Source organism: Nipponia nippon, unplaced genomic scaffold, assembly GCF_047370975.1.
Source record: "Nipponia nippon isolate SJK-2023a ecotype South Korea unplaced genomic scaffold, ASM4737097v1 scaffold_5, whole genome shotgun sequence".
NCBI classification, from domain to species: Eukaryota; Metazoa; Chordata; class Aves; order Pelecaniformes; family Threskiornithidae; genus Nipponia; species Nipponia nippon.
The window spans coordinates 21,388,070-21,415,930 of NW_028262369.1; the positions used below are offsets into that span (position 1 = coordinate 21,388,070).

Genomic DNA, 27,861 nt, shown 5'->3' on the forward strand with positions numbered 1-27,861 from the left:
GGGGCCCGCCGAGCCGAGCCGAGCCGAGCGAGGGGCGGTGCCGGGCCGCGCCGCCCCGGCCCCAGCCCCAGCCCCGCGCCGGGGGCCGCCCGCCGCCCGGCCCCGCCGCCGCCTCCCGCCCTCCGCGCAGTCTCGCGGTGCCCGGGGAAGTCTCGCCTCGCGCCGCGCCTCTCGCGGGAGCAGTCCGCCAAGATGGCGGCGGCGCCGGGCCGTTGAGCGGGCCCCCGCGGGCGGGCGGGCGGCTCCTCGGCGCGGCGGGCTCCGGGTGCTTCTGGCGGGGGATGCCGACGGGACGGGACTCGCCGCCGCGGCTCTGAGCGTATCGACCCTCCGGCTGCGGCGAGTCTTCCCGGCGGGGCCCCGCCGCCCGCGGGGCCGCCGCTGGCGATGACCGGAGAGAAGCTGCGCTCGCTGCGCAGGGACCACAAGCCCAGCAAGGAGGACGGGGACCTGCTGGCGCCCGGCGAGGAGGAGGCGGCCGCCGCGCCCGGAGGCATCTTCACCGGGGGGCGCGGGAGCAGCGGCAAGGGCGGCCGGGCCGGGGGCCACCGCATCTTCAGCAACCACCACCACCGGCTGCCGCTGAAGGGGGGGCCGGCGGCCGGCGGGACGGGCCCGCCCGCCGAGCCCGACAAGTGCCCGGCGCACTTCCCCGTCCACGAGTGCGTCTTCAAGGGGGACGTGAGGCGGCTCTCGGCCCTCATCCGCACCCAGGGCATCGGCCAGAAGGACAGTCACGGTGAGCGGCCGGGGCGGCGGAGGGGAGCGGCGCGGCGCTGCCCGCGGGGCGGGCCCGGTGCCCGGCGTGCGGGCGGTGGCGGCCGCTTCGCCCGCCGCGCCGTGGGGAGCTGCCTCGGGCTCCGCGGGAGCCGCAGCCTCGCCTCTCTCCTGCTCGGCCCGAGACCTCGCCCCTGTTTCCTGAATTGCCGCCGGTGTTTCTCCCCGGGGGCTTGGGCGGTTGGCGGGGGTGGAAGCGGTAACGGGGTCTGCGGAGCAGCGCGGCCCCACGCTTGGAAAATTCTTGGGATTTTCGTAATACGAGTGAGCGCGGTACCGGCTTTTGTAGCAGAGTGATGCTGGGAGAGCGTCAGCCGGGTGTTGCTTCATGTCCAAAAAACTACTTCATTTCTAAAAGTACGTTGGTTTTCTAAAAGCGTCTGAACTGTCACCTGTTTACTTTCCGAGATGAGGAGCACAGTCAGGAGTGGTTCCTTTGGCAGTCGGTGGAACTATCTTTGATTTTTCTCCAGGCTAAAAACAAAAAAAAATTTAAAATGCTTTAGTTCTGGGATTTGAAAGAGCCAAAATCTTGTTCTCTGCTCCCCTGCAAGCTTGCTTTGGACATAGAAGTGGCAGTAGCAGAGGTAGAAATATGATCCTCATGCTACTCTGTAATGCATAAATATTTAAAATCTTGCTAGGACGTTTTAAAATAATATGTTTAATTTGGGGAATATTTTACATTGTTAAAAAATAAATCAGCCCGTCAAGTCAGCTTAAGTTTCATGGTTAGTTTTCATCTCTTATGTTTCCTGCCCATTTCAAGAGTAACACGATATGTTTCTCCTGGAGAATGCTAAGTTATACCGTATGTGGTATGTGGAAAAGTTGTGATTAAAGGGCACAGTTACGTTCTTTTTCTGATTAAGAGATAAATGTTCCCTTTGTTTTACTTAATTGTGTTGTGTAAAATAAAAAGGAACATTAAGGTAGAGCAGTCTTTGGAATTGGTACAATGGGAAGAATAATGTAATTGGAAATTATAAGTCATGTCCATGATAACATTAGTCACTCTGAAACACAAACTAATGTATGCAGAGTAATACACAGCTCAGTTTTCTCAATCAGGACAGGGAGGAGTATTACAACTGTCATAACATTTTTCTAAGTACGTTGTTATAAATATAGCTACAGATATATTTATCCTGTCATCTTCATTCCAAACGTTGCAGCAAATACTGGTAGAATGAAAGCAACAGACTCGGGAAGAAATGTTCTCACTCAGTGTATTCCTTCTGCTGACTTCTCCCCTACAACTCCTCCAATTCCTCATCAAATAACTCATCATCATAAGCTTAATATCTTTGAAGGCACTTCCTGATCTATCTTTGCTGCGGTATCATCTTCAATGTATATCACAAACATTGATACCATCCTTTTTTTAATATATATATGCACACACACATATATAAAAAAATTTCAAATGAACGTCTTTCTGCTTTCTCAATGCAATGTAGGAACGCTTTGGGGATTTCTGTCTCATTATCTTCCTCCAAGTTTTTACTTTGAGTGTTCCTTTGCTATTAAGTTTTGAAAAAAACCCCAACAACAAAACCCTTGATGTCTTGACATACCAAAGGCCTGACTAATATTTCCTTGTTATTGTTTTCTTTCTGCCTGAATCCATCTGTCACTTGTTTACATATTTGAATTGTGAGTTATTTGGGGTAGATAACTTCGGCTTATAATTGTACTCAGAAATAAGCCAGAAGAATCCTAGTACATGATAAGGAAGTGACAGAGGGGAGAAGGAACTTCTAGTAACAGTTAGTGTTTATAATTCAGTCCCATTGTTAGTGTGTGGTTAAGTGCAGAAAAGCTAAGTCCTTTAGAATGTTAAACTCTTGGTGTTCTGATAAAACAAACGCTGTCTGTGTCTGTAAATTGAGTGCACCCTGGTTCGCTCTCTAAGTTAACCTCAAAAAACATTACCCATCGGAAGGCCAATATCGTTGTTCCAGAAATCATGAGTTTCTTGGGAGAAGCTTGTACGTACACCTATTAGATTATTTTTATTTTTACTATAACATGCATTTAAGAGCTTAAGCATATATTCAGAATAAAAACATGTTCTATTCTGGAATAGACAAATCTTGCTGAAGTACTCTTGGAAAACAGACTCAGCTTCCTTGTAGGTGTGCCAGATGCCTGGCGAAAGGTTAAAAACTACACATGCACGTGCATGTGGACAAGTACTGTATTTTATGTGCATTTTTGTGCAAACAGTCTTTGTTTGCATGCCCTGGGTGTGCACGTGCAGGATTTCGGGCACTGTTTTATCACTGCTTTCTTGGAATAAGGCTCTGTAGGCTCTATGACTTGGGGAGGGAAGCATATATGCTCATTTCCCAAAGCTATAGATATTGATGAAGTTGTCTTTAGATGGAAGGGAAATGTGAGATTTGTTTATATGGTGAATCAAGCTGTTGGCAAAAGAATGGATTTGATTGCAACTGTTCAAGTATGTGCCCATTCGTGTTCTAGTCAGTGTCTAGAAATGATCATATCAAACACGTTATCATTATTATTAAATTGCGTGGAAGTCATCAGAACTACACATCAGCCACTGAAATATTTACTGTGCCCTTTTTATTGTGGCCCTCTTACACAGGTAAATGACATAGTTTTATATTTACACTCCTCTCTCTCTCCAGCAGCTGCCTCGTGTAAAGCTACTTGTTTTCATGGAATCTAACGCTTACTGTTGGGGCTTGTGCTGTGGTTCATTGAAAACCTCAAGCTGTTAAAAACATCCATGCAACTGAAAGAAGTGAAGCTGCTCTCTCCCACTGCCTTGCCTATCCAGGCAGAAATGCTTAGTTGCACTGTGCACTGACTAGGAAAAATTGATTAGTGTTAAAGCTCACCATTTTTTTTTCATCAGACTAATTTTACCTAGAATTATTCTATATGCTCTGGATAGTAAACATTCTAGAGGAGTCGCAGCTGTTCTTGCCATGATGAAGCAACTAAACATGATCTGTATTTTAGGATCGGTGGAACTTGAGGTTGCAGTATGATGGAATTCCAGTGGAGCGGTTCCCTTTGAGTCCTGTAAACACTGGTACTAATTAATTCATCAGTCTGGGACTTTTATCATCCAAATGCTAGCAAGAGCATGATAGTGTGGCTTTGTTTCAGCAGCTGCTGGGATTGGGTTTACATTTTCAGATCCCATCTCTCCCAAAGGAGTAGAAGTTAATTTATCCCGTTGTGCCTGCCAGCCAGCCAGGTTTCTGAGATTAAATGTATGGAAAGTCTTTGGCTGCTGCCTGCTTCAAACCCTGATAAGTACTGCTGCTGCTGGTACCAATTGATGGTTGGTAGTTGTTGCTAGATGAGAGACTGTGGCAGCACTGGTCTCATCTTTTCCAAGGCATTTGTCTTCCCTCAGTTTTCCTGGGCAGAGTGAAAGCTTACTTCTGCTTAAGACTTATGATTAGACAAAAGAGGAGTCTTTCTACTGGAACAGCTCTTCCCTTTCTCCTGCTGGGGGGAAGAACCTGAAGATTGCATAGAGGCATTCTATGAGCTCACCATAATTTTTTCATTTTGTGACCTACAACCTTATACAGTTTGGATGGCTTATTTTAATAAGTCAGAGTTAAATTTGCTAGTGATAAAACCCATTTTGTTTCGCCCAAAGAGCATCAAGACCTCCCCAGGTTTATCAGATCTTAAGACAGATGATTAGTAATGGAACTGTGCAAAATGCTGTTCCAGGTTTGATTTTTTTGCATGTGCCAAAGCTAGCGTTGTGTCTCAGCTCTTGCTGAGACTGTTTTCCTTTGGGGAAGGGGGTCAGGGAGGTACTTCTGTAAAGTAGCAGTGGAATTTTGATGCAGTAAAAATGTACATGAGATTACTGTGGTGCTTACAGGGTTTGGTGTGCTGCGTGCACATTGTTAGACTGCTCCATCCGCAGTCCTGCCACCATGCTCCAGCCAGCTCTCCAAAGCAGCCCCGCGCTGTTGGGTCTGTGCTCACTGAGCTGGGCTGGTCCAGGTTAAGAGTTGTCTGGAGAGGAGTTTATCATGGGCAGTGAGGAAAAGGCCTGACTGGCCAGGTAGTCCAGAACGGTAGGAACTACAGTGCTTCTTTCTATGTTTCATAATGTGCCTTTTCTATGTGTTTGCCTTGCCTTCCCTTCTTACCCCCTTTCCTAAAGGTGCTTTCCTGGCTTATCTGTTAGTGTGGCTCCTCTCCCTTTAGTACAGCAGCTAACCTCTTCCTTTAGTTTGCTAATGTTTGTTAAACCTTAGACTCCTCTTTACCAGCTAAAGAGGCTGAAGACCAGCAAGCAGGGTGCTACCTCTTTTCAGCTTCCTCATAAATAGCTTTTTATTTTTTAATTCTGGAATTGATAGATTCTAGTTTCTGTGATTTATTGGTTATTGCGCTGTCTGTTTTTCTGCATGCTCCTCTTCTTCTCCCCCTTGTCTGCTGTATCCAAGTTTCCTATCTAATTTTTGAATTGCATACTTTTTGGTGTGAAGACAATCATTGAGTCAAAGAAAAATCTATGCTGGAAGAGCTCTCTGGAGGTGATCTAGTCCAACCTCCTGCTCAAAGCAGAGATAACACTGGAGTTAGGTTGCTCAGAACCTTGTCCAGAGGAGTTTTGAAATGATGTGTGTTATCGCACAACTGCACTTTCTGCTTATCGGCTGAATGAAATCTGACGAAGTTCTCAGGAAAGCTGTCACAGGCCTAGTTAGCTTTTGTTTTGTTGTTTCTTGCCTTTATACCAAGCTGTCATAGCTACTGGAGCTGTCTGGCTCTGTTTTATTCACTGTTTGAAAGGTGGAGTGTTCTTTTAAATTTTAAGGTTTATTAGTGTAAAAGAAAACTTAGTGTAGAGCTATTTTTTATATATATAGATAGATATAGATATCTCCCATTGAAGTGCTTGATAAGGTGAGGAAGATGTTTACTCCTGGCTTGCACGATTTGAATTTTCTGAGTACACGGTTTGGCTCATTCTCAAGTTTGTTCCTCAGTAACATTGTTATTTCAGTCACTTCCCAAAGAATGGCTGCATCCAGTATTCTAAATTATGTTTTGGCTCACAGATGTTACAAAATCTATTAATAGAAAATTTGAGGTTAGGTTAGTTAGAGTGTGCATAATGAACTAGGATGTAGCTGTCTGTGATGTTGCTAGTGACCCACAAGAATAATTTGTACTACATGTTGAATAGCTCATTCAAAACCACTTAGAAACTCTGCCTTTGACTGCTTGCCTATCTTGATCAAAGATTTCATGATAGTATAGTATGCTGGCAATTACTTTGTATAGCAACCTCGCAATGTTTTGGATTACATCTTTTAGACGTACACTACATCATCCTTTGCATGTAGCAAGTACTTATTGCTAACATGATACTGTAAAATAACCCTAAATTCAAGTGCATTTGTTATAATTGCAACAGAAATTTGTTTTCCAGTAGTTTTTCTCTTAACTCCACTAAGAAAATGTTTAAACGTATAAACAGAGTAATACAGTTAAATGGAAGAATTTGGCATCCTTAAGCTAATGGATCAGAATTCTGGTAGCAACATTAATCCAGAAAAACAACTCTCTGTACCTTACAGTGCATATTTAAGAACAGAAGTACAAAATGTGTCATATGTATAGCCAGGAAAATAGGGTCATGTTTGTAATATCTGCTAATAATCTTGGAAGCTTTCTTTGGAAACAAGGCATTAAAATAACCAAAAGGCTTTTTTGTAGTGAAGTTACTGTTACTGTGCAATCTGTCCAATACTGTGTTAGTAAAAATTTTGTACTAAATCTTTGAAAAATTAATAAAATAGGGTCTTAAAATTTTAATCACTATCATATCTTTGAGTAGCTTTTAACCTAAATATGTCATTCTTTGTAAAATATCAGACTTTACAGACCATGATAAGCATAGAGGTTTGGGTTATCTCTTTCTTGAAGATACAATAGGGCCTCTTTGCCTGGAATAAATTTCAAGATAAAAAAAAAAAACAACTCCTCTCTTGGCCCATGAAATGTGTTTCAGATGTATTTATTTTAACAAGTATAATCCAAATGCTTGCTTAGAAAAATGTAACTGCTCTGGTGTATTTTAGTGTGTTCCTTGGTTAGGTCATGTAACTGAAGTTTCTTAACACGTAACGTTTGAGTTGTATGTGCAAACGCCTGAAGGAATTGCAGTGGATTCTGTTATCTTGTATCTAATATCTTTTTATTTCTATTATTTATTTTAGGAAACACTCCTTTACATCTTGCTGTGATGTTGGGACATAAAGGTAGGTAAAACCATCAATTTTGTTAGCTCTTAAATTATCCTGAAGACTTAGGGGCAAGAGGAGAAAAAGATTTTTTTACTTTTCCTGAACGTGATCTTGTGTTTCAAGCTAGTTCAAAGTTGAGGTTTTCTGAAAAGAAGACGCCATGCAGATTTAGAAGAGAAAAGTTGGAGAAGAAATCAGAGCTGCTCTTTAGGCCACAATCAAGGAACTAGGTAGTGAATGGGGTAAGCTGGAAAGGAGTTGTAGCAGCTGGACTCTTTATGAGCCTAGACCAAGAACAGTGGGTGGACCCAGCTCCTCTCTTTTTGCAAAGTTAGAAGGAAATTGGGAAACTTGGAATGTCATAGAAGATTGAGAAACAGCTCTAAGCAGGGGAGGCAAGCATATGCATGCCTGCTTCCGCTTTGGCATCCAAGCAGCTGAAGTGGAGGGATATACTCAGTATGTGTAGGCAGGGGACTTGATCCAGGCAGATCTCTATTGTAATGTGCAATTAATTTGTGGTACAGAAGGGTTATTAATTTGTGTTTGTGTGATGATACCCTTTCTCTTTGTCAACACTTTTCTGGTTATTAGTGTCACTGTGTTTGTTGCTGATCTACTCACTGGAGGTGTTGAACAACCCCGTTTAGCTTTTTCCCAGTGAAGTGAATCAGAATAACATCCTCTAGAATAAAATGACTCTGTGAGTGGAAATGTAATCACTCACCTGCTTTTTGCATACTCCTCCACTCACCATACTTCTTCACTCACTTGATTGAAATTTCTGACCCACTGCCTACCTGTTTCTTCATGTTTCAAGAATTCCCTATGTGGGGCACAGAACAGCCTACAGGACTGTGCAGCCTGTTGATTCGCAATGGCTCTCATCTTTCCAGATATCCTTCGAGGATTTCTTTACAGCAGAATTTCGAGGCACAGGATTTAAATTTCTACTTCAAATAGGAAGTATAGAAGTAGATGTTTCAAGACTGGGAAGAAACACGGAGTATGATTGTTCAGTCTCCGTGACAGTAAAATTCTTTTTCACTACTGAAACAAGAATGGCTTGGTTTCATTCAGGCATGTGAGTCCTGCACCTGGTATGTGGTACTGCTCCACAAGAGAGCTGTTGTTAACCAAAGCACCTGTCAGATTTGGAGAAGGGAATGCAGGAAATGCAGTCAGTTGTGTTAGGATGTTTTAGTAATACCTAGGAAATGATCTAAGATAATTGAGAGTCAGAGTGGGAAGTAATTTTGAAGGAAGAAGGGAGAGAGGTGGCTTATGCAGAAGAAGAAACAGTAGAGCTTGCTGGAATCTGCCAATATTTGTCTAGCCTGTGATATATTTTAAATTAAAAAAAAAAATGCAGAAACTTTTTGAGACAGCAGTGAGGCAAATATATTTTACAAGTGCCTGCCCACTAGAAGTCACAGATAGGATTTTTTTTTTTTTTTTTTAAACTTGGGAAAAATGGTGCTTTGTCAGAACTGCTTTTTTCCAGTGAGGGTCCTAGGCTAGTCTTAGAACAACAGAAGGAAACAGAGGCAGAAACCTTCCTTTAATTTCTCAGCCTTAAATAAGGCATTTTTCTTTGTAAGATAGATTTTAGTTTTGTAACTACTTACTCTATGTTTTCAAGCAGTGATGGTCAGCTATGTATATGACTTCTGTTGTGCCTTATTGCAGTGTTTGTTTCAAGCTTTAGTTTGGTACGGTCATTAGTTAATATTTACAAGTTTTGCACTGTTGGATGTAGAAGGGGTTGTGTGTTTTTGGTTAAAAGGCGATTAGCTCTCATGAAGGGACACTCTCTGTGTAACTACCACAGTATCATACCACGTTAATAAATACAAACAATTTTGATCAAAGATGATGCTTCTAATAAAACTGATAAAAAAATAGTTTACCAACTTTGATTCAGTATGGTTGAATATTTATTCTAAGTCTCTCTTAAAATTTGGTTATTTTATGTTATTTTATGTTTCAGCTCCAGGATAAAAAGCAATGCTGACAAATTCCTTGAATATGAGTTATCCTCACGTATAGTACAGTGAGGAGAGGCATTTCTTCCCTCTACTCCTTTTCTCATTGACTGCATGTTTTAGATTTCAGTTTGCAGTTCACCTCCTGGCTTCTTCCCATATAGTCAGTCATCCTGTGTGTAAAGCCCTAAATCCTTTAGGATGCTTGAGGTGAGCCTTTGTCTAGTTTGCCTAGAGCAGGGGTATTTGTGCATGACATCCGGCACAATATCTGTTTTTACTGTTTCGACTTTGAATCCTGCATAATCGTTGATCCACCAAGAACCCCAGGTCCTTTCCTGTCTTGTTAGTCTGTCTCATTGATATCGAAGGTCAGTTTTCTGTCTTTCTGGGGTGATGCATATCAACTGTTCAGCTGTATATAGCAGCGTTATAGCCAGTCTTTTCTGAAGTGCAGGGTGAATTTACATCCTGTTTGCTTAACTGAAATTGTAATCTGTCTGGTAAATGCAAGCTTATTTGCCTGCTTACTGTACAGTGTTGTTATTGTGTTAGGCACTATATTTAAGCACCCATAAAAATACTTCTCTGTGCTTGCTGACAAAGTAGTCAGGGCTTTTGTTTATTTACCACAAAAGATAGTATATTCACCGGTGAAGTGTCTCTTCCTTTCCAAACACTGTGCTTGCCAGTGACTCACGATTGTTGCATCTGGAATGACTAGTACGGTTTCCTGTAACACCTATAGTAGGAGAATAATACAGGCAGTTCCTCTGTCCGTCATGCCTGCCCATCCTATTCATAATGAGACATTTCTTCAGCCTGCAGCTCCAGCTTGTTACTGCGCTATCATTTGCAGATAGGTCAGGTTGATTTTAATGTGGTGTGGTGAGGAAACTTTCTGTAGTTAGAAACTGAAGAACCGTTTCAAATGAGGGCAGCTTATTCAAAACATGGAAACACTGAAAGCTTTCTTTTCTCCTTAATTTTAAGGACTATTCGTCATTGCACCATCACCTTTTAGATGGCAGACAGAGAAGGGAATGCAAGCTGAGCTGTGACACTGCTAGGAACTTGTGTGGCTTTGATGAGATGTTAATGTTGCTTTATCAGCACAGTGTGTGCATGCTGAGCATTAGAGATGGCATTGATGTACGCTGTTACTGATGCTGTTGATGAAAAATGTAGCGCGTTGCAAGTGTACCTCTCTGTTGATGGAGCATGGGACCATGAGTTGTGTGCTCTGTTGTCAGTGCTCCAGGTATCCACATTGTTAGTCCTACAATACCTGTTACCTGTTGTACAGCTGGTTATGCACACATTCTGAGGCTTGCCTAGGTGAGAGTGTGCTTGTATGCCAGCTTTAGGTGCCACATTACCACAAGATGTTACAGCACATAGGGATGTGCGAGTGCCACAGCTTCCTCTCTGCCTCCTGTACACGCGATGTTCTCAAGAGTTGCCTACACTCTGTCTCCATGCACATTTCTAGCAAATCAGTTCACCATTGACCTTTGGGCGAAGGGGGTTGAGATAGAGGGCGGGAAGACCGTGAAGCGTGCCTTGGTACATGGTTTTGTGCATTAAGCAGAGAGAGTTGATGTACTGTTTTAAAAATATTTGTTATATAGTTGTGTGTGCATATATGCACATACAGAAATATAGCTTTATAAAAAGCAAAATATAAGAAGCAGAAGGGGCATTTCTTCAGTGGTTATGTTGATCACCAATTATGTTTTTACAGCTAATATTAAGCAGGGAAGTGCTATAAGTACTTACATAAATGTTTTTTGTTTGTTTAAAGTTTGAGTCAGAATCCAGATATGTGTTTTGATGAACTGTTTAATATATTGAGTATCTACTACTTTTGCTTTATTATTGTTTCCTTTATTGTGAATTATATTGCTACATCCTTGATGTTTACTGAAAATATTTATTACTGTTTTGTTACAGAATGTGCTCACTTGCTTTTAGCCCATAACGCTCCAGTAAAGGTGAAAAATGCTCAGGGATGGAGCCCTCTTGCAGAAGCCATCAGCTATGGAGACAGACAAATGAGTAAGAGCCTCTGCTTCCCAATTAATCAGAAATTGAGGCCTCATTCAGAACAGGAGAACAGGTTTTCAAGCTAGCGTTTTTTTATAATACTCCTATTTTAGTTCTCTGAAGAGTTTATCTTAATCAGCTGAACTTTTTTATATCTAAATATGAGACAACAAGCTCTACACATGTCCATTTCCTTGGTAAGAAAGAAATTGCATTAGGATACGTAATACTAAGTAGAGTTAAGATTTTGCTTAAAGTGATTGTAGAAGCTATAAACCAGCATTCTATATTTAAAATTGGAGTTACAAGGTCAGAATGGATTTTAGCTGTATGGGATCATCTAATTGGAACTGCTCCGTGTGGTCACATGTATATTTGATATACCAATTGGCAGTGGGATATTGCTTTTATGTTTCATCTCAACAGGATGGTAGGCAAATATACTGATTACTTATTCACTTCAGATATGAAGTAGTAAAGGGAAAATTATTCTACTGCTACTCACTACTGGATGTTAATAGTATTTGGTATTACCATGTCCCATAGCAGAAAACTCACTATATATTTTATATATATACTAATATATTATTAATACATTAATGCACTAGTTTGCAATATGCTAACAACATTCTGCATGTCAGCTCCTCGCTACTAAAGAATTTTCTCAGTGGGAGCAGATGTTATGCAATCTATAGCCTTGCGTGCGGTAATATACATGTGTACCCATGTGTTTGCTAATACATGTGTAAAAGACCTATTGACACGATTGTATACTTTATATTATAACCAATTATTGAGGTTTTCCTTCCTGTTGTGATGAGAGTAGGCTATGTATAATTACTCCAAAGTCTGATGAAATGTTACATTTGCATTGTTTTTCTTTTTTTTAAGATATCAAATAATGACACTAACCTGTAATTAACAAACAAATAGAACAGATTTACTTTAAAGTTAATTTCTGTTCAGTTACAGCACTCCTAAGGAAGCTTAAACAGCAGTCCAGGGAAAGTGTTGAAGAAAAGCGACCTCGATTATTAAAAGCCCTCAAAGAGGTAAGTTCAAGGCAGTTGTGTTGACAAAAAACAGATCATGATGGAAAGCAGTGGCTTATGTCCTTAGTATGGATGCTCTGGCGAACTGTAAAAAAGTTTTTTACTTGCCTTTACAAATCTCTTTTGCTCTTAATAGCAATCTTGGTTTACAGTGCCCATTTTAAGGGGTCACCGAATTATGTGTATTTTTAAGATAATTCCTTCTCAACTTCTGGAAATTCAAATAGAAAGGTTTATGTAAGACAGACTTGCTAGTCGTCTTTGCAACCTAAAACTTAAAGAATGTATTTTTAATCTGTATTCATTTCATTAGATTTTTAAGGCTTTCTTACATCTTTTGTTTTGGTGAATAATCTACTGATTTTATTTAGTCACCAATCATGAATGACTCTTCCCTTGCTTAGTAATGAAAAAGATTTTTGATTTAATTCTCATGGTGCAAGACCTGGCCTAGAGTTGCGTATTTTTCTTCTTGCATGGAGTAGAAGTATGTGGCTACCTCGGTGTATTACCAACATTTGCTAATTTTAATCAAGTCACACCTTACCTTGCTTTTGCTTTGCATACAGTTTAAAGGAGTTGGCTGGCATGTGTTTATGGAGGTAGAGGAATTTTTATATAATGACTTAAGCATATTTCCAGAAGGCAGATTGAAATTTGTGTATGTGAATACTCCTAACTGAAACCTGACTCATTAATTTAAGCCAGAACACATAATTCCGTGGGGTGAATATGATCAATCAAAGCAAGCAAAGAGCTCCATAGATCTTTTTTTAAATACATATTTGCAATAAATCTTTTACGGTCCATGGCTTAATAGCTGTGTAAATTATTATTTTTAAAAAATCATTAAAAATGGGTAGTTCAAATGAGTTATGTAATTTTATCATTATTGATTCTGCTCTAGTTAAAGCTTCAGAAATGTTTAAGTTCAGTATAAATTCAAATACAAACATTAGAGAAAACCTTTTCTTTGCTTGGCGAAACACAACTTCTCCCTGTCTTTCAGTAAATTTTACAGTTGTCATTTAGACTAAAAAGCTTGTTAATATATTACTCTTTTCATCTCAGCTAGGTGACTTCTATCTAGAGCTTCACTGGGATTTTCAAAGTTGGGGTAAGCAATTCCGTATTCCTTTCATAGGCAGGTAATATAATCAGTCTTCAGCACGCTCATTCTCAAGCTTAAATTCTCTTCTGGTTTGCATGTTGGAATGTTCACAATCCAGTTATCAAGATCTAAGTGATAAAGAAAGGATAGACAACTTTTTTTCTGAATTATTTTTGCTTATTCATTTTTGGAGCTGAATTTATTCTGTAATCTAGTGATACAATATGGGGGGGAAACACACTGTTGTTTAAGAAACTGATTATTAGAAGAGTAAAATATTAAAATGTCTCTATCTGGTCGATTGGTGTCACTATAAAGCAGTGGTTTGAGCAATTTAGTTGAGTAACTGGACTTGGGGCATTTAATTTCCTGAATTTCAGCCTGTACTCTGAATGGTGCCTGTCAGTTAAGTGCAACTATGTCGTAGGTTCTTCAGATCCTAGCTTCACCTTAATGTTTCTTTTATGTGACTGTATAACATTTAGCATTTTCTAAATTTCCACCTCTTATCTGTAGAAGAAAAATATAAATAAATTAGCAAAAATGTATTAACAATTATCAACATGTCTGAATAATGTAAAAATATCGGAAGTGATAGCTTCTATTACCAGTTGAAATTTAAGTTAGTAATTTTATGTACTTTCATAGAGGCATAGTCTAAGTATTTGCTGCACTATATGCCTCTTCCAGTATTCAGAGGAAGAATGAGCAGCCAGGCTGCCATCAAACATTGAACAGATATGGGACAAACACCTCATTTTTCTAAGTGGCCTACTTTTTCGTGGAAGAGTCAGCGTGAAAAAGAGTAGAGCTAGGCATGGAGTAAGATAAGACATTGCTTAGTGATGAGACTGCAGCCTGACTTGCAGGGTATGATGGTGGCAGTCAGACATTGCACAGAAAAAGTGATGCCAGAGGTAAAGTGAACTTCTAGGGGTCCTCTTCTACAGGAGGCTCACTGTACCTCTGTTTACATTATTTAGTTTTTTCTATATATTCTCTTTCTTGAAGAGAAAAAGATGCTCTGGGCAGTACCTCTGTCCTAATTATTGGTCTTCTAGGCTAATGACACTTCACAGGTGGTCTTAATTTTTTATAGTTCATTTTGAAGAAAGTGTTGAAATGCCATTGTGTTGAATTAGTTTTATTGCTATAAAGTAAATGATCCATTTTAGAATAAGGGCAGATGCAGTGTCATATATCCATCTTGTAATACTACACTGACTCTCGGTTCCACTGGTGGTTTAATGTTTGCTTAATGTTTTAAGCTTAGTGCACTGGATTTTTTTTTCCTGCTTGTGGGTGTTCTGCTTTAATTGTAGCTAGGCTTTCTGTCAGTACAGTATATAAGTAAACTATCAAATCATAGAATTAAAATTTCAGACAGCTGGAAGACAAGTTATTAGAATTTATAAATTATTTAACGGTGGCTGAAGATATTTTAAATTATGTGCTGATGCTGAAAATAGTTTGTACAATTACAAATCAGTTTTGCTGTTGTTATTGAATAGAAATAACCCTGGTATTAGTCAGTTGTATTTGTATTGAGATTATGATGGAAAATGGGTATGCGATATTTGTATTAAAATACATCAAGATTCAAACTGATGTATAGTTTTAATAGAAACACTTTGCAGAGGAACCTCAATGTCCTAATTGCATTCTCTCTCCCTGCCTTTAGTGCCTTTACTTTCCCGAATTCTGCCTTCTGATGCATGTAAAATACACAAACAAGGTATAAATATCAGGTAAGTACTGATTTTACAGTGTGTGTTATGTAAGTCATAAATATCTGCATGTTAGTGAAAACATTAGATTCCAGTGTGGTCTGAAAGAAATCGCTGTGGAGTCTGCAAACGTTTGTGAAACAGCATTGTATTTGTACATTGGCATTTAGAAGCAAGAAGTGGTTTGAACTTCAGACTTTTTTTTCTCTATTGATCTGAACTTAACTTCAGTTCCTGAGTCACTTAAAATATAAAGCAAAAGCAGTTAAGCTGTATAAGGCTTTATCTACCAGACGTGACAATGATTAATTGAAAAACAGGAATTTGATATTTTTAACACAATTTCAAATAAATGAGCTTTCAGTATTTTGTGGAGAAATGTTGCTGCTCCAGTCTATGTAGTAAAAAAAGTGGTGTAGTTTCTCTTTTTAAAATGCTTAATGTGACAGATTCACAAACTCAATAGAGTGCTTCCAAGAGTCTTTCCAAGCTCAGCTCTTTAACTGGTTTAGTTTGGGTTTTTGGATTCAGCTGTCTTTTTTGTCTTTTTCTTTAGGTTCCAAAGTTTAAAACAGACAAAAAGTCAAGCATATGATTCGGAAGATTCAATCTGTAGAAAATTTTATTCTATTAAAGCTGTTAGCATAGGTGTGTGAACTGACATTTTAGGTCAAATTTGAGTCTGAGACCATTTTTTTCCTTATCATTTCTGTGTGCTCTGCTTGTACGAGACTAGGAGTAATGAGACTGGCACTGAGTGGAAATAGCTACAGAGTCTTTCTTGAAATCAGAGGCCAATATATGATGAGTATTAAGCAATCACCCCTTAGAACTGAAGTGATCACTAAATTCAGGTTCTTTAACCATCTTTGTTAAAGAAGTAAATATTCTAGCAATAACGGCTATGAATTGCTAGAGAGATCTTTGTCCTTGGCTCCATCTTCTAGTTATTCAGGTCAGCAGAAGCATTTCTTCTGTGTTGGTTAGGGGAAAAAATAGCAACAGCAACTAAACTAAGTCAAATAAAAAAAATCAGTCTGTTTCTTAGTCCTCTTCATAATTTGGGTCATGTCCTAATATTGCTACTCAGATCAGTGGCTGCTTCTTGTAGAGTGGGATGCTGATCACACGGGGTAGTTGTATTTCTCAATATGTATCACGTACTGGCTATATAATTTCTGTCACTTTCTCATGCTGGCAGTTTTGAAATAAAGTTTTCTGAAGAAAATGTTACCTTTTGCTATGAAGTTAGTGTAAGAATAGTTTGGAATGCATTTATAATGGTAGAGATGTTATAATGTGAAACTTATTGTTAATAGCAGGGTTTTTTTATTTCTACACCCAGCCTTCACTTATGAAATATTCTGTGAAATCTTAGGCCTTAGTGTGTTTGGTTGTGATTAAAAAAAAAAAAATGCTTCTGCTTGCAAACTGAACTTACTAGTGTATTTGAGTGTTTATGCGTAACTTCTTCTAAAGTATTGGTATATTTTCACAGGCTGGACACAACTCTCATAGACTTTACTGACATGAAGTGCCAACGAGGGGATTTAAGCTTCATTTTTAATGGTGATGCCGCACCCTCTGAATCTTTTGTAGTTTTAGACAATGAACAAAAAGTTTACCAGCGAATACATCATGAGGTAAAGATCTGTGTGAATGTAGGGTGTGAAATACCTCAAGCTTTTACTTCACATCAGAAGTCTGGCTTATTTTATTAAACAAAATGTGCCTCTCAAAAAGATCCAAACAAGCTCCAAAGAAATGCAAACCAAATAATTTTTTGCACAGTTGTTACAACTTAAGCTATATAGGTGACATAAAATTTTGTTACGAAAAACAGTGCTTTTGAATACAGACTTCTAAATGAGGAAAAAGCTAGAATATTAATCTTTTGGAAAAATCTTTTATCATTCTGAATAGGCAAATATTTTTTAAGCTATGATGCATGCTACTTCTGATCTTTCCAGCACGCTTAATTTAGGTGTCCTCAGGTGGGTTTTCAAACTTGCTTGCCACTGCTTTGCATCCGTTTAGTCACTCTGTGGCCAGTTTAGTTGTTAACAATGCAAGGGCTCATTGGCCCCCTTGTATTTAGTCAAGTTTGTAATTATAGCTTTATCCACCAATCACTTAAGCATATGGATCTTTGCCTGTGGAAAGGGTGTGGCTGCTGAATTTCTGGATAAATCACACTTGGATGCTTTATTTGCATTAATATTTAAGATTAAACTATTTGGTAACCATTTGGCCAGAGCTTCTATAAAACAGTGTGAAAATTCAGGAAATGCTAGTTCTGGGAAAAGTTCCAAAGAAAAAGGTATTTTTTTTGAAGAAGTAATCATGATTATTAAGTTCTATTCAATATTTGGGATTTTTTCTTCTAGGAATCTGAGATGGAAACAGAGGAAGAGGTTGACATTTTGATGAGCAGTGATATTTACTCAGCAACATTATCAACCAAATCAATTACCTTCACACGTGCCCAAACGGGATGGCTTTTTCGAGAAGACAAAACAGTAAGCTGAAAGAAAATTTCACAGACGCGTTACTGGAGACAAATAGTTCAGACAGCCTTATGATGATGTGGTTGGGAAGAAATAAGTAGTAAAAGATTAAGATGTTTAGGACGGAGGAAAAACATCTTCCCTTACCCCCCACGATTGTCACTAATTTGACCACATAGAATATGTATGATGGACTGCCTTCATAAGAAAAAAGTAGCCCAGGAGAAAGATAACAAACTGTAGCTATTGAGCAGGGGGGAGATCAGATTGTACTGAAAATTACTTTACTGTAGGAGTATATGGTCTCTGCAAATTCATTCCAGGGCGTCCAGTAAGGATTCTGTGCGCTCCTGTGTCAGATAAATGCAGGAAGATGGCAGTGTTCTGGGTAGTTTCCTTTGGGTGTTTGTTTCCGTGTTATCAGTCTGACTGAGGTGCAAGTTCTCAGCTGAATCGGCCACCGTCGTAATTTCTTTGAGGAGGAAATTCCTATCTTGTGACTAGCTCTGAAGGATTTTGTTTTCATCTGGATCTGTTCAGGTAGTGCCATTCACTGCAAGTTTTATTCTGAGTTAGTGTTGCAGAACTTTTTTGCTTTTGAATACCAAATCCATATTGTACATGTGTAAATTATCCTTGAACACAGCTTGCTGTTGAAGGAGATTTTAGTCAGATTTCCCTTGGCCGCTCTTAAATTCTTAAACAGTCTTTTTGTCTTAAAGTTTCTGTTGCTATGAAATATCTGTTCCTGATGGAGTTCTTGCGTTTGTGCTGTACATACATTACTGGTTTGTCCACTGATAGCTCATGTGGTTGGTTGTGTAAATTAAAACATTTCAATCCTGAAGTTATCTTATTGCACTGAAGTGCAATTATTTGGATATTCAAGAACTTAAATGTTTTTATTGTATCTTCTATGAGTCATTAATGTCCAATTCCTTTTGTGCAGGAAAGAGTAGGAAACTTTTTGGCAGATTTCTACTTGGTTAATGGACTTGTATTAGAATCAAGGAAAAGAAGAGAACATCTCAGTGAGGAGGATATTCTTCGAAATAAAGCTATCATGGAGAGCCTGAGTAAAGGTGGCAACTTAATGGAACAGAATTTTGAGGTATACTTAAGTAATTCTTCACAGTATTTGAATTTTTGCATGGAAGAATAATCTTTCACACCAGTCATTTAGCAAAATGTATATATAATGTTTTTATTCTATTTTGATTGTCTTAATTTTAAAATAATAAATATGACCTACAAGTATAATCACAGTGATACGTTAATGAATTATCCTGATTAGTGCACACATTGAGGAATTGCTGTGATTATATTGGATATTTCAGTCTTAATTTGTGTCTTAGAAAAAAGATTATGGTTTTGGCTGTGGCAAATCACTTTAATTCTTTTAGACCAAATGTTTATTGTTTAGAATGCCTTTCTGGTTTTTCTTTTCAATCGTGTTTTCCTTTAGCTTCATTAAAATGGACTAAGCCTGTTATTATTGCCATGAAATCAAGAGCTATTCAGAATGAGCCAGACATCATCTGGGAACATGCATACAGCCTTTTAAAAATGATTAATTTATTTCTGTATTAGCTTGTGCTTTGCTACTTGTCATTCAGACACTTGAATTAACTGATTAACTGATGTATTAAAACAGCCAGCTTCTATGTAAAATACAGTCTGAGGCCAAATGTTTAAATGGAGACTATGAGAACAAGAGCAGGAGATGGAAAAGCCAAGTGAAGTATCGGCTATAAACTAGATAGACTGTATTGCTGTTCTTCGTAGAATTGAAGTATAGTTGTATCTTTTGAATGGCAAAATTCTAAGAGAATATAAGGAAAGATAAACAGTTAAGACATGTTTTTCTGAACAGCCTGTGAGACGGCAGTCACTTACTCCGCCATCACCCAATACAATTACATGGGAAGAGTACATATCTGCTGAAAATGGAAAGTAAGTTATTTTTGTTTTATTGACATTTACTTCCATAGACACCTTTAGATTATTGTTTTGGGGTTGTGGCTGTTTTGTTTTGGATTTTTTATGTGTTCTCTGGTTTGTGGGTGCTTTTTGTTTATCGTTTTCTGGGGACAGAAGAACATTAGGTTTGAAGTCTCAGATGTTTAACATTCTTCAGTAGGCTGGCTGGGAAGCTGATGCCTGTATATGTAAACAGTATTATTGCATCAGCTGGTGATAAAAATATTGGATGTATGTCTACCTGATACCCATGGCTTGAAATGTAAACATCTAAGCTGGCTTTTTTTTTTAAGGAAGATTTTCTGACAAATTCATTGCTGTAATTAATCTATCTTTACTTATGATAGTAATAATTAACCCAATTCACCATGTTTTAAAATAAAAGTTTATGATTTAGTGAGACTCTAGTAGCAGTGGCAGTGTACAAAAATGCACACTTCTGGAATAGATGGACATACAGATCTCCTAATACTGGCTAGATCTTTGCAAGATACTCTCCTCTAGATGTGTAACTAGGTTGTGAACAGCTATAATTTAATTTACAGTAGCTTTATTTGTAGAAGATGCAAGCAGTTGAGTGTATTTTCTAGGACTGCATGCTGTCTAGCTGTTGAATGTAGAAGGACCAAAAAATGTACTGTGTCGCATAAGTAACAATGATAAAAGTCCTTTCTCCAAACATATTACACTAGCCTATAGTCAGATGTTACCAGGGAATATGATGATATTACAGTACAGGCTTACTAAAAAGGCACATGGATCTGGTTTGGATTTCTTTGGGGTTTTTTAACTAATTTAATTTATAATGTATTTGAGATAGAATAAATATTCAAGCAGAATAAATAGGTTATGCTTGAACAGCTATTACTATTGGGACAGAAATATGTGTGTATATAAGATTTCGCTGTGTTTAATAATCTGATTAACTGAAGGGAGTTTAATGGGAAATCTAGGTTTCTAGCTAATATAAAGCAAGAGAGGAAAAGATATGTTATCTTATTTGTTACCTGTCTATTCCTCTCCTAAAACAGAATTTTCTGTCCTGTATTTTCCAGTATTGCCTTCTAGTGATAGTAGAGAAACTTTTTCTCCGAGATTGTTTCATATTTTCGACTGAAAGCAAATTCACCTTTTTCTAGTTCAACTTGATACTTTGTTCACGTATAGACTATTTTAATTACTGTCTGAAATCAGCTGTATATATTTCTGGGTAGTTGTCATGTCTTTCTATAGTGGTTATTAATATAATGTTTATGAGGAATTATTTGAAGATTTTTCTTACATTGTTTCCCTAACTGTTTTTGTCTTGTCTCCCGGTTTAGCAGAACTCAATTGTAATCTAAATGAAGGTGGTTGCTGACTCATCTTTACTATGCACAGCTTTTACTTTTAAAGTATTTGTTTTATTGTAGGGATTCTTTACTGACATTTTCAAACCTGAGTCTGTCTTCCTTCCTTTAAAATGAAGGTTTCACTGAGAGGAAAACTGCCTTTGTCTTTCTCCCCTCACCCTTACAGAGCTCCTCATCTGGGTAGAGAGCTGGTCTGCAAAGAAAGCAAGAAAACCTTTAAAGCCACGATAGCTATGAGCCAGGAATTTCCCTTAGGAATTGAATCGTAAGTCAAAATTATTGGCCATGAATGTCGTTTATATGTAGGAAATGTTTTAATGTGTTTATGAACTGCAAAACTCTTCATATCTTCAGATATGAGAATTTGGCAGTTTAAAACCTGTGAATGAAGTCACGCTGTTAAGCAAGTAAACTGATAAAATTAGAGACCTCAGTGCTGGTGTGCCTGTTATTGGAAGAGCCAAGCGCTTATCTTACTTGATAAGACCAGAGGTTTGACCAGGTTTATCATTGACTTGTCACAATACTGATGTGCCTGTTTCTACAGAATTCTAAAACGTTTTTGCCCATAACAAGTTTTAGCACAAAGTTATGTCCTCTAAACCAATACAGAACCATGTCGGGTTCCTTATGTCCATGGAGAAGAGGGTGTGGTACTATGTGCTTCAGTCTCTTGTGTAAAATGAGGACAAGAAATTAATATCTTGATGTTTATTTGTTACACCTATGGTAATGCGATGTGTATCACTAAGAACTGAATGTGAGGATGCTGATAGTGAAGCTACAAGGAGATAGATATATAAGCATGATGTAATTTTTCAACTCCTTTTTTATCACCTTGCTCTTTGGGTTATTTTTATCTTTGCTAGAGGGAAAGCTTGTGAAACAAGAATTTGTAATGAAATCTGTTTTCCTTTTCAGATTGTTGAATGTTTTAGAAGTAATTGCACCCTTCAAGCACTTTAACAAACTTAGAGAATTTGTTCAAATGAAGCTTCCACCAGGCTTTCCTGTAAAATTAGGTAAGAGGACTACAACTCTTGTGGCTTTGTGTTTCCAAACCATGTGTACTTATTGATGCGATATGTTCAAAACTTCTGTTGAGTTTTGGAAAAGAACTCTCTTACATAAGAGTGTGTTGCTGTAGATTTCGGGAGAACATAGTTATGTTAGTGGAAGTAACATTAGGTAGGAAATCTGCAGCTGAAAGGTGAATATAGTAGTCCTAGTCAGGAAGAGCGCTCTGTAATTTACATTTTCCTAATGCTAGGGTCTTGCTCTAAGAGTAATGTAGATATGCTGAATTATCTTTGCGTTAAGGGATGATCTCGGTCATGAGTTAAATATTTTGTAGCATTTTTGTATTTCTTTTTCCTCAAGGATTACTGGTGATATATTTTTCACTTACAAATAAATAGAAAACTATTACACTTCTAACAAATGGAAAGGTATAAAGCAATTTGTTCATGGTATAGATTATCACAGCATAAACTGCCAAAAAGTAATAGTACCTTTTCCAAGCATTACAGGATTTCTTGCATACCAGTAAGCTGTTTAAACTAGACAATTCTGAACAGACTATATTGTACCTTCTGTTTATTGAGCTCTGTTTATTGAGGATTGAATTTTTGCTTAGCTGATTAAGTTAGTTCATGGGCAAGCCAGTTTTATTGAGGATAATTCTTAAGTGCTCAACCTCAATTCAGATTGGAAAGGGGTTATATTTTAAAGCAAACATTAAAAAGGTTTGTCTTTTCATGTGGATTTGCTCAACTGAAGCCTATGTGTGGCAAGGTTATTTCATCTTGTATCATCTTCAGGCCAATGTCCTCTATTTTAACAGATTACTCTGTATGTTCACAGCACCTTGATTTCCATGTCGTCAGTCTGCATCAAGAAAGGAAAACCACTGAATTAATAATATTAACAGTTTTTTTGAATGGTGTATTGAGTTGGCTATTGTTTTTGTGCTCAGGGTATCTGAGTATTAATCTGAAATAACTTCCTTTAAATCACCTCCTTTTTTTAAGAGCTTTGAATTGCCATTGTGTAGAATACTAAAGAAGCTTCTATGTCTTTAGCAAGTCTGAAGTTCCAAATCTTTTTAAGTAACAGTTGGTAACTATTGGTAAGCTTGTATTTCTTTGCTCTTCATTGTACCATTTTGATTCCTATCTAGATATTCCTGTATTTCCCACCATCACAGCCACTGTGACTTTTCAGGAGTTCCGTTATGACGAATTTGATGAATCCATCTTCACTATTCCTGATGACTACAAGGAGGACCCCACCCGTTTTCCTGATCTTTAACTAAACTGGAAGGTTAATGGTGAATAACGATACCAGCGTACCACAGTGAAAGCAAGTGGATGCAAATAGCCCACAGATATAGATAGAAAAGTGGGTCATAAAGGAAGGGATAAACTGAATAATCCAGAAGAAAAGGGAACATGCATCAAATGACTGATGTACTGATACTCACTATAATGGGCATCTAATCTAGTTTGTGATTTACAGCAAGTCTCCTGATGTGTTGTTCACACTTTTATACATCCAGTACTGTGCAAGCGTGGTAGTCTGACACCTCGATGACCCTGAGAACACTTAACAGCTGTGAGGACTATCATTCGTTTTTAAATTTTTTACATTTCTTGGTGATACAAAAAGCACTCTTGGACCATTAGCATAAAAGTTGAAATGTCTTAGCTGGATACTAGCCCTATAAAACATCCCGTCATACTTAAGATGACCATATTATATTCTTTCAAGCTTTGTTTTCATGAATTGTAAACTATGTATCATTATGTATAGTTCAGTAATTTGAATGTTAGTTGAACGTATATTAGAAGGAATGCATTTTCTGTAGATGAATGAACCAAATGGTAACCATTAAACAATTGCATTTTCATACTGCAATACACTTCAGAAATAGCATTCGCTCTGCAGGGAATAAGGTACCTCCTCTAGCACCTTAGTGCAATCCATTGTGGTGCTATCCGTGTCTGAACCGTTAATTTCTTCACTGAGCTGTTTGTTAATCTTCCTTTCATTGGCTCTATGCTTAACTTTTCTTCATCATATTGGCGTGGAAGTCCCTGCTCAGAGGTTCATTAGCTAGAAATTGTCACTTTTTTCTTCTTTTTTTTCACATTCACTTAGGAGACTTGCTCCATAATGGTTGAGCATCAACTAGGTTATCTTGTATTTGTATTCAGCAGCCACTCGAAAACATGGGGTGCATATAAAGAGTTACTAGAACAATAAGCTGAAGCATTAAATCTTCATATAAGAAAAAGTTTCTCTTGAAGTTAGTTTAATTGTAGTGCACATTGAATAGGGCTCACATTGGAAGATTTTATTTGCAAATGCTTAGGATGTTTCCACATTAATTTCCTTCCTCTTAATATTTTGAATAGGTAGCGTTTCAGTGCTCTGGCTTCTTGAGCTTGTTCTCATTCCAAGTGGTTCCAGTCTCCTAATTTGACAATAATCCAGCTTTTTGGTTTGTTAGCAAGAATTTGTGCAAAAGGCTAATGGTGCTATTTGTTTGTATTAAGAAATTTAGATTAAAGTGCTGTGGTGTAATTGTACAAAAATGTAAATATTTTCAAAATTATATTCTTTGTGCACTGTAGTTAAAACTTTTTCTGGAAATCAATAGAGTTAAGTATCAAACTTTATTATAAAGAGTACCATCGATGCTTAGTAAAGGTAACCAACCTAACTAACCATGCAGGCGATAAATGGAGATGGCTTATCACAAGGCAATAAAAGCTGACTTGTCAGGCACATCGACAGAACGTGGAAGTACGTGTCTGAAGTAGACGTTCTTTCAAAACTTCTGGAATCCGTATAAAACCCAAAGAGGCTGCTGTAGAGAAGTACAGTGTCCACTCTATAAGTGCAGTCCTAGTGAATCACTATCAGCAAAGTAAAGATAAAGTCAAAATAGGAAGTTGAGGTTGATCCTCTTCCAGCATCTCTATAAAACCTGCAAGTTTGACAGGTGAGTAATGTTTACTTTGCAGACTGTGATCGATACACTGGAGTTATTAATTCAAAATCAAATTGAAAATAAAACTATAGGGGAAAAAGGCAAAGGGAAATGTAGAATTGTAATGACTTCTTGTACTGTACTGTATCAGTAGCAGATGTTGAACATTCGGTAGGAATGATAGAACTTGTTCTTGCAAGTAATGATGAATTCCTAAAGTGTTTTACATCTATGGTATAAATTGACACCCACCTCATGCTCCTCCTTAGAAACAGCTGAGATCCTTACCATGAGAGACCAGGGTTGAATGTATGTAGAGACTGAATTATGCTGTCAGTGTTGGAGGCCAGGATTAAATGTCAATGGGGCCAAATACAGCTTTCTCCTGTCGCCCTCTTTTACAGATGCCTGTTGCAGGGTAGAATGTTTTGTGTAGTGCTGCTGGATCGGGTCTTGTGCCGGGTGTGAAGCTGAAGTGACTGCAGGTACTGTACAGGAGTACCGAGTTGCTTGGAAATTTCAGCAAACACAGAAGAACGTTTCTCCATAAGGTGAATGTTAGAAATCCTTTTTCTCAGTATTACAGGGAAAGAACCATGTGTTTCATATTACTTTGCGTTTTTGATTATTCCAAATTACTATCACAGAGCTTGCTGACGTAGGAAGGAGCATACACCGCTGGAGATATGTGGTTTAGGCAATATAGTGACTGCAATGGACTGGATTCTAGACTTTAAAAAAAAAAACAAACACAAAAAACAAAAACAAAACAAGCTTTTTTTGTGTAGCCTCACGTGAAAACTGAGGGTTCTGTATATCTCCATCTGCCTGTAGAACAGCCCATGTCTTCTGGTGGCAAATGAGGTGTCGGACTCGAAGCCCACTGCAGTTTGTGGAAATGTTTTCCGTGATTTCCATGGACTCTGGCTGCAGATTTTGTGGGGTTTTTTAACCTTCATGATAACACAACGACTAACTTTGATACATTTTAAGATTTGCAGAAACTTTTTATAGTGGGTTGCTATATTAAGGCTTGCTCTAATTTGGAGTGTCAGCAGAGAAGAGTGGACGCAGATTTGGTTGACTGTAGTCTTTTTACATTATTATGGTGAACATACCCTGCTACTTCTTTTCTTCTTACTACGGAGCTGAATGATCTGACTCCGAGCAGATTGTCTTTTCCAGCTCAGTGACTGTTTTCAGATTCCTGTGACAGCCTCATGACGTAAGACTTGGTGAACTGTTTCTCGGTACATTTCCTTTCAACTTTTGGTGATGTGTTTTCTGTCTGAAACATTCCTAGTGATGAGTTTTGAAACTTAAAACATAGGGACACTTGGGGCATGGTTTCCTGATGGATACACTGCAAGCTGCAGGAATCCTCATTAGCAAGAGGGACGTTAGGCTGAGCCTACTACCTTTGGGATTCACGTCTTGGCACAGCTGTAGCAATCCACAGGCGTCAAGAGATGTGATCTCAGCAGCGTAGCTGTGCTGGTGCAGTTCTTTAGTGGTGACTCTGTCCACACTGATACAAATGTTTTATCCACTATAATTTGTTTTGCTTGCAAGGGTTTTTGTTGTACTGACACAAAGCGTGTATTTGTCGGTATGGATGTGTCTGCACAGAAGCTTTGCCAGCACTGCGGATGGGTGAAGTGTTTCTAGTATAGAGGGAGCCTTAGTCCGCAGCTGTGCTGTGGGCACCGGTGTCCTTTACCACTTGCGATCTGTTCAGATATCTTTTGGAAATTTATTTTTTCTAGCAGGATTGATTAGCAGAACTTAATTTTTATTTTCCCCCTTTTCATTAAGACCATGTTGGGTGTTTAGGGAGGGTTTGGTCCCCTGTAGAGTGAATACATATCCATAGCGGTTTTACAGAGGTTGTCTCATCACTGCTGCGCAACAAGAAGCGTGTCAGCTTTAACTCGTTACTTTGACATGTGCAGGTGTAGAGACTTCCATTGCAACAACATCCCTGGGAATGTTAATATCTGGGTAACGCCTTTCTGGACACGCCAGCTGAGGTGTACGGTACCATTTATGGTTAACCGAAGTGGGATGAAAAAGGGAGCATGCACAGATTGGGTAAGAATCACCGTATTAAGATGCACATTGACACTGTGGTGTTCCTTGAGGTGAAGCTGACAATGGTGTACGAGTGATGCATGTGGAGGAGAAAACCTCTGTACCAGGGCTGTGGGAGACCACCTCAGTTCGGAGTTTGGGGCATTGTTTCTTTCTGGTCTCACCACTTTGGTTTGGTGGTTGGTTTTTTTTTTTTCCCCGATGGCTGTGAGGTTTTTTTATGAATAAGTATTAAAAGACAGCCATTAATTTTGGTAAACTGAAATAAGAAATTGTTGCAAAAGAATTCCTAGGGTTGTTTCTTAACCAAACTGTTTTACTGGTCTTCCAAAATATTGCTTTAATTTGTGGCAAAGGGAATGCATTTTCTTTTTCCTTTCAAGGAGCTGCTGTTCCAGTCACTGTACTCACTTTACTGCAATTCTTGATTTATGTATTAAAACAATTTGTTACAAAAAAACCTCTGGATATATTTGTGCTGGAAACCCACCTTGTTAAGTTGATATTCAAAGCAACTGTCTGGTTTTTTTTTTTTAAATGTATTTGTTCTTGATTTATAATTCATGCAAGGATAACTGCTTATTTAATCTGTATTAACAAATTTCCTGTAATTGCTGCAGTTTCACATTTATTTTCCTTACAATTTGTAATTATCATGGAAACAATGTCACTTTTTTGCATTTTACTAGTTGTCTGGTCCATGTTTTTAACTTACCTTCACTAATAGTAATTTTTGGTTGTATCATTTGTTAGAATAAAGACCAAAATATGCTGTTTGATTCTGAAACTGTTCAACACATGAAAATCAGCTTTTAACTCTCCTGTCACAGTACTTTTCAGGATATGTATACACTGTGGACATACATGCATCTCTGAGCAGGGATTCGATCTGAGGGGACAAGCTCACACTACTGCATTCTGCTAGGGCATTTTATTGGTCATTTTTTAAATAAAATCCTGCATTTTCATTATA

General features: G+C 38.4%; 1 protein-coding gene across 3 annotated transcripts; it reads left to right on the forward strand.

The window, feature by feature from the left end:
- ANKRD13C (ankyrin repeat domain 13C) lies at positions 1-27,861 on the forward strand. Of its 3 annotated transcripts, XR_015699340.1 has the most exons (14): positions 1-739; positions 7,017-7,058; positions 10,982-11,086; positions 12,041-12,126; positions 13,198-13,243; positions 14,919-14,985; positions 16,463-16,607; positions 17,352-17,483; positions 18,421-18,582; positions 19,345-19,424; positions 20,970-21,068; positions 21,725-21,825; positions 22,983-24,809; positions 25,202-27,861. XR_015699340.1 is itself a non-coding variant. In XM_087734784.1 (13 exons), exons 1-13 carry the CDS (start codon positions 388-390, stop codon positions 23,111-23,113), a joined length of 1,548 nt encoding a protein of 515 aa, XP_087590910.1. In that variant the 5' UTR covers positions 1-387; the 3' UTR covers positions 23,114-27,861. The 3 variants fall into 3 exon arrangements, 2 of the variants coding, with proteins under 2 accessions (XP_087590910.1, XP_087590911.1); XM_087734784.1 differs by having other exon boundaries at positions 22,983-27,861; XM_087734785.1 differs by lacking the exon at positions 1-739 and adding an exon at positions 763-1,134 and having other exon boundaries at positions 22,983-27,861.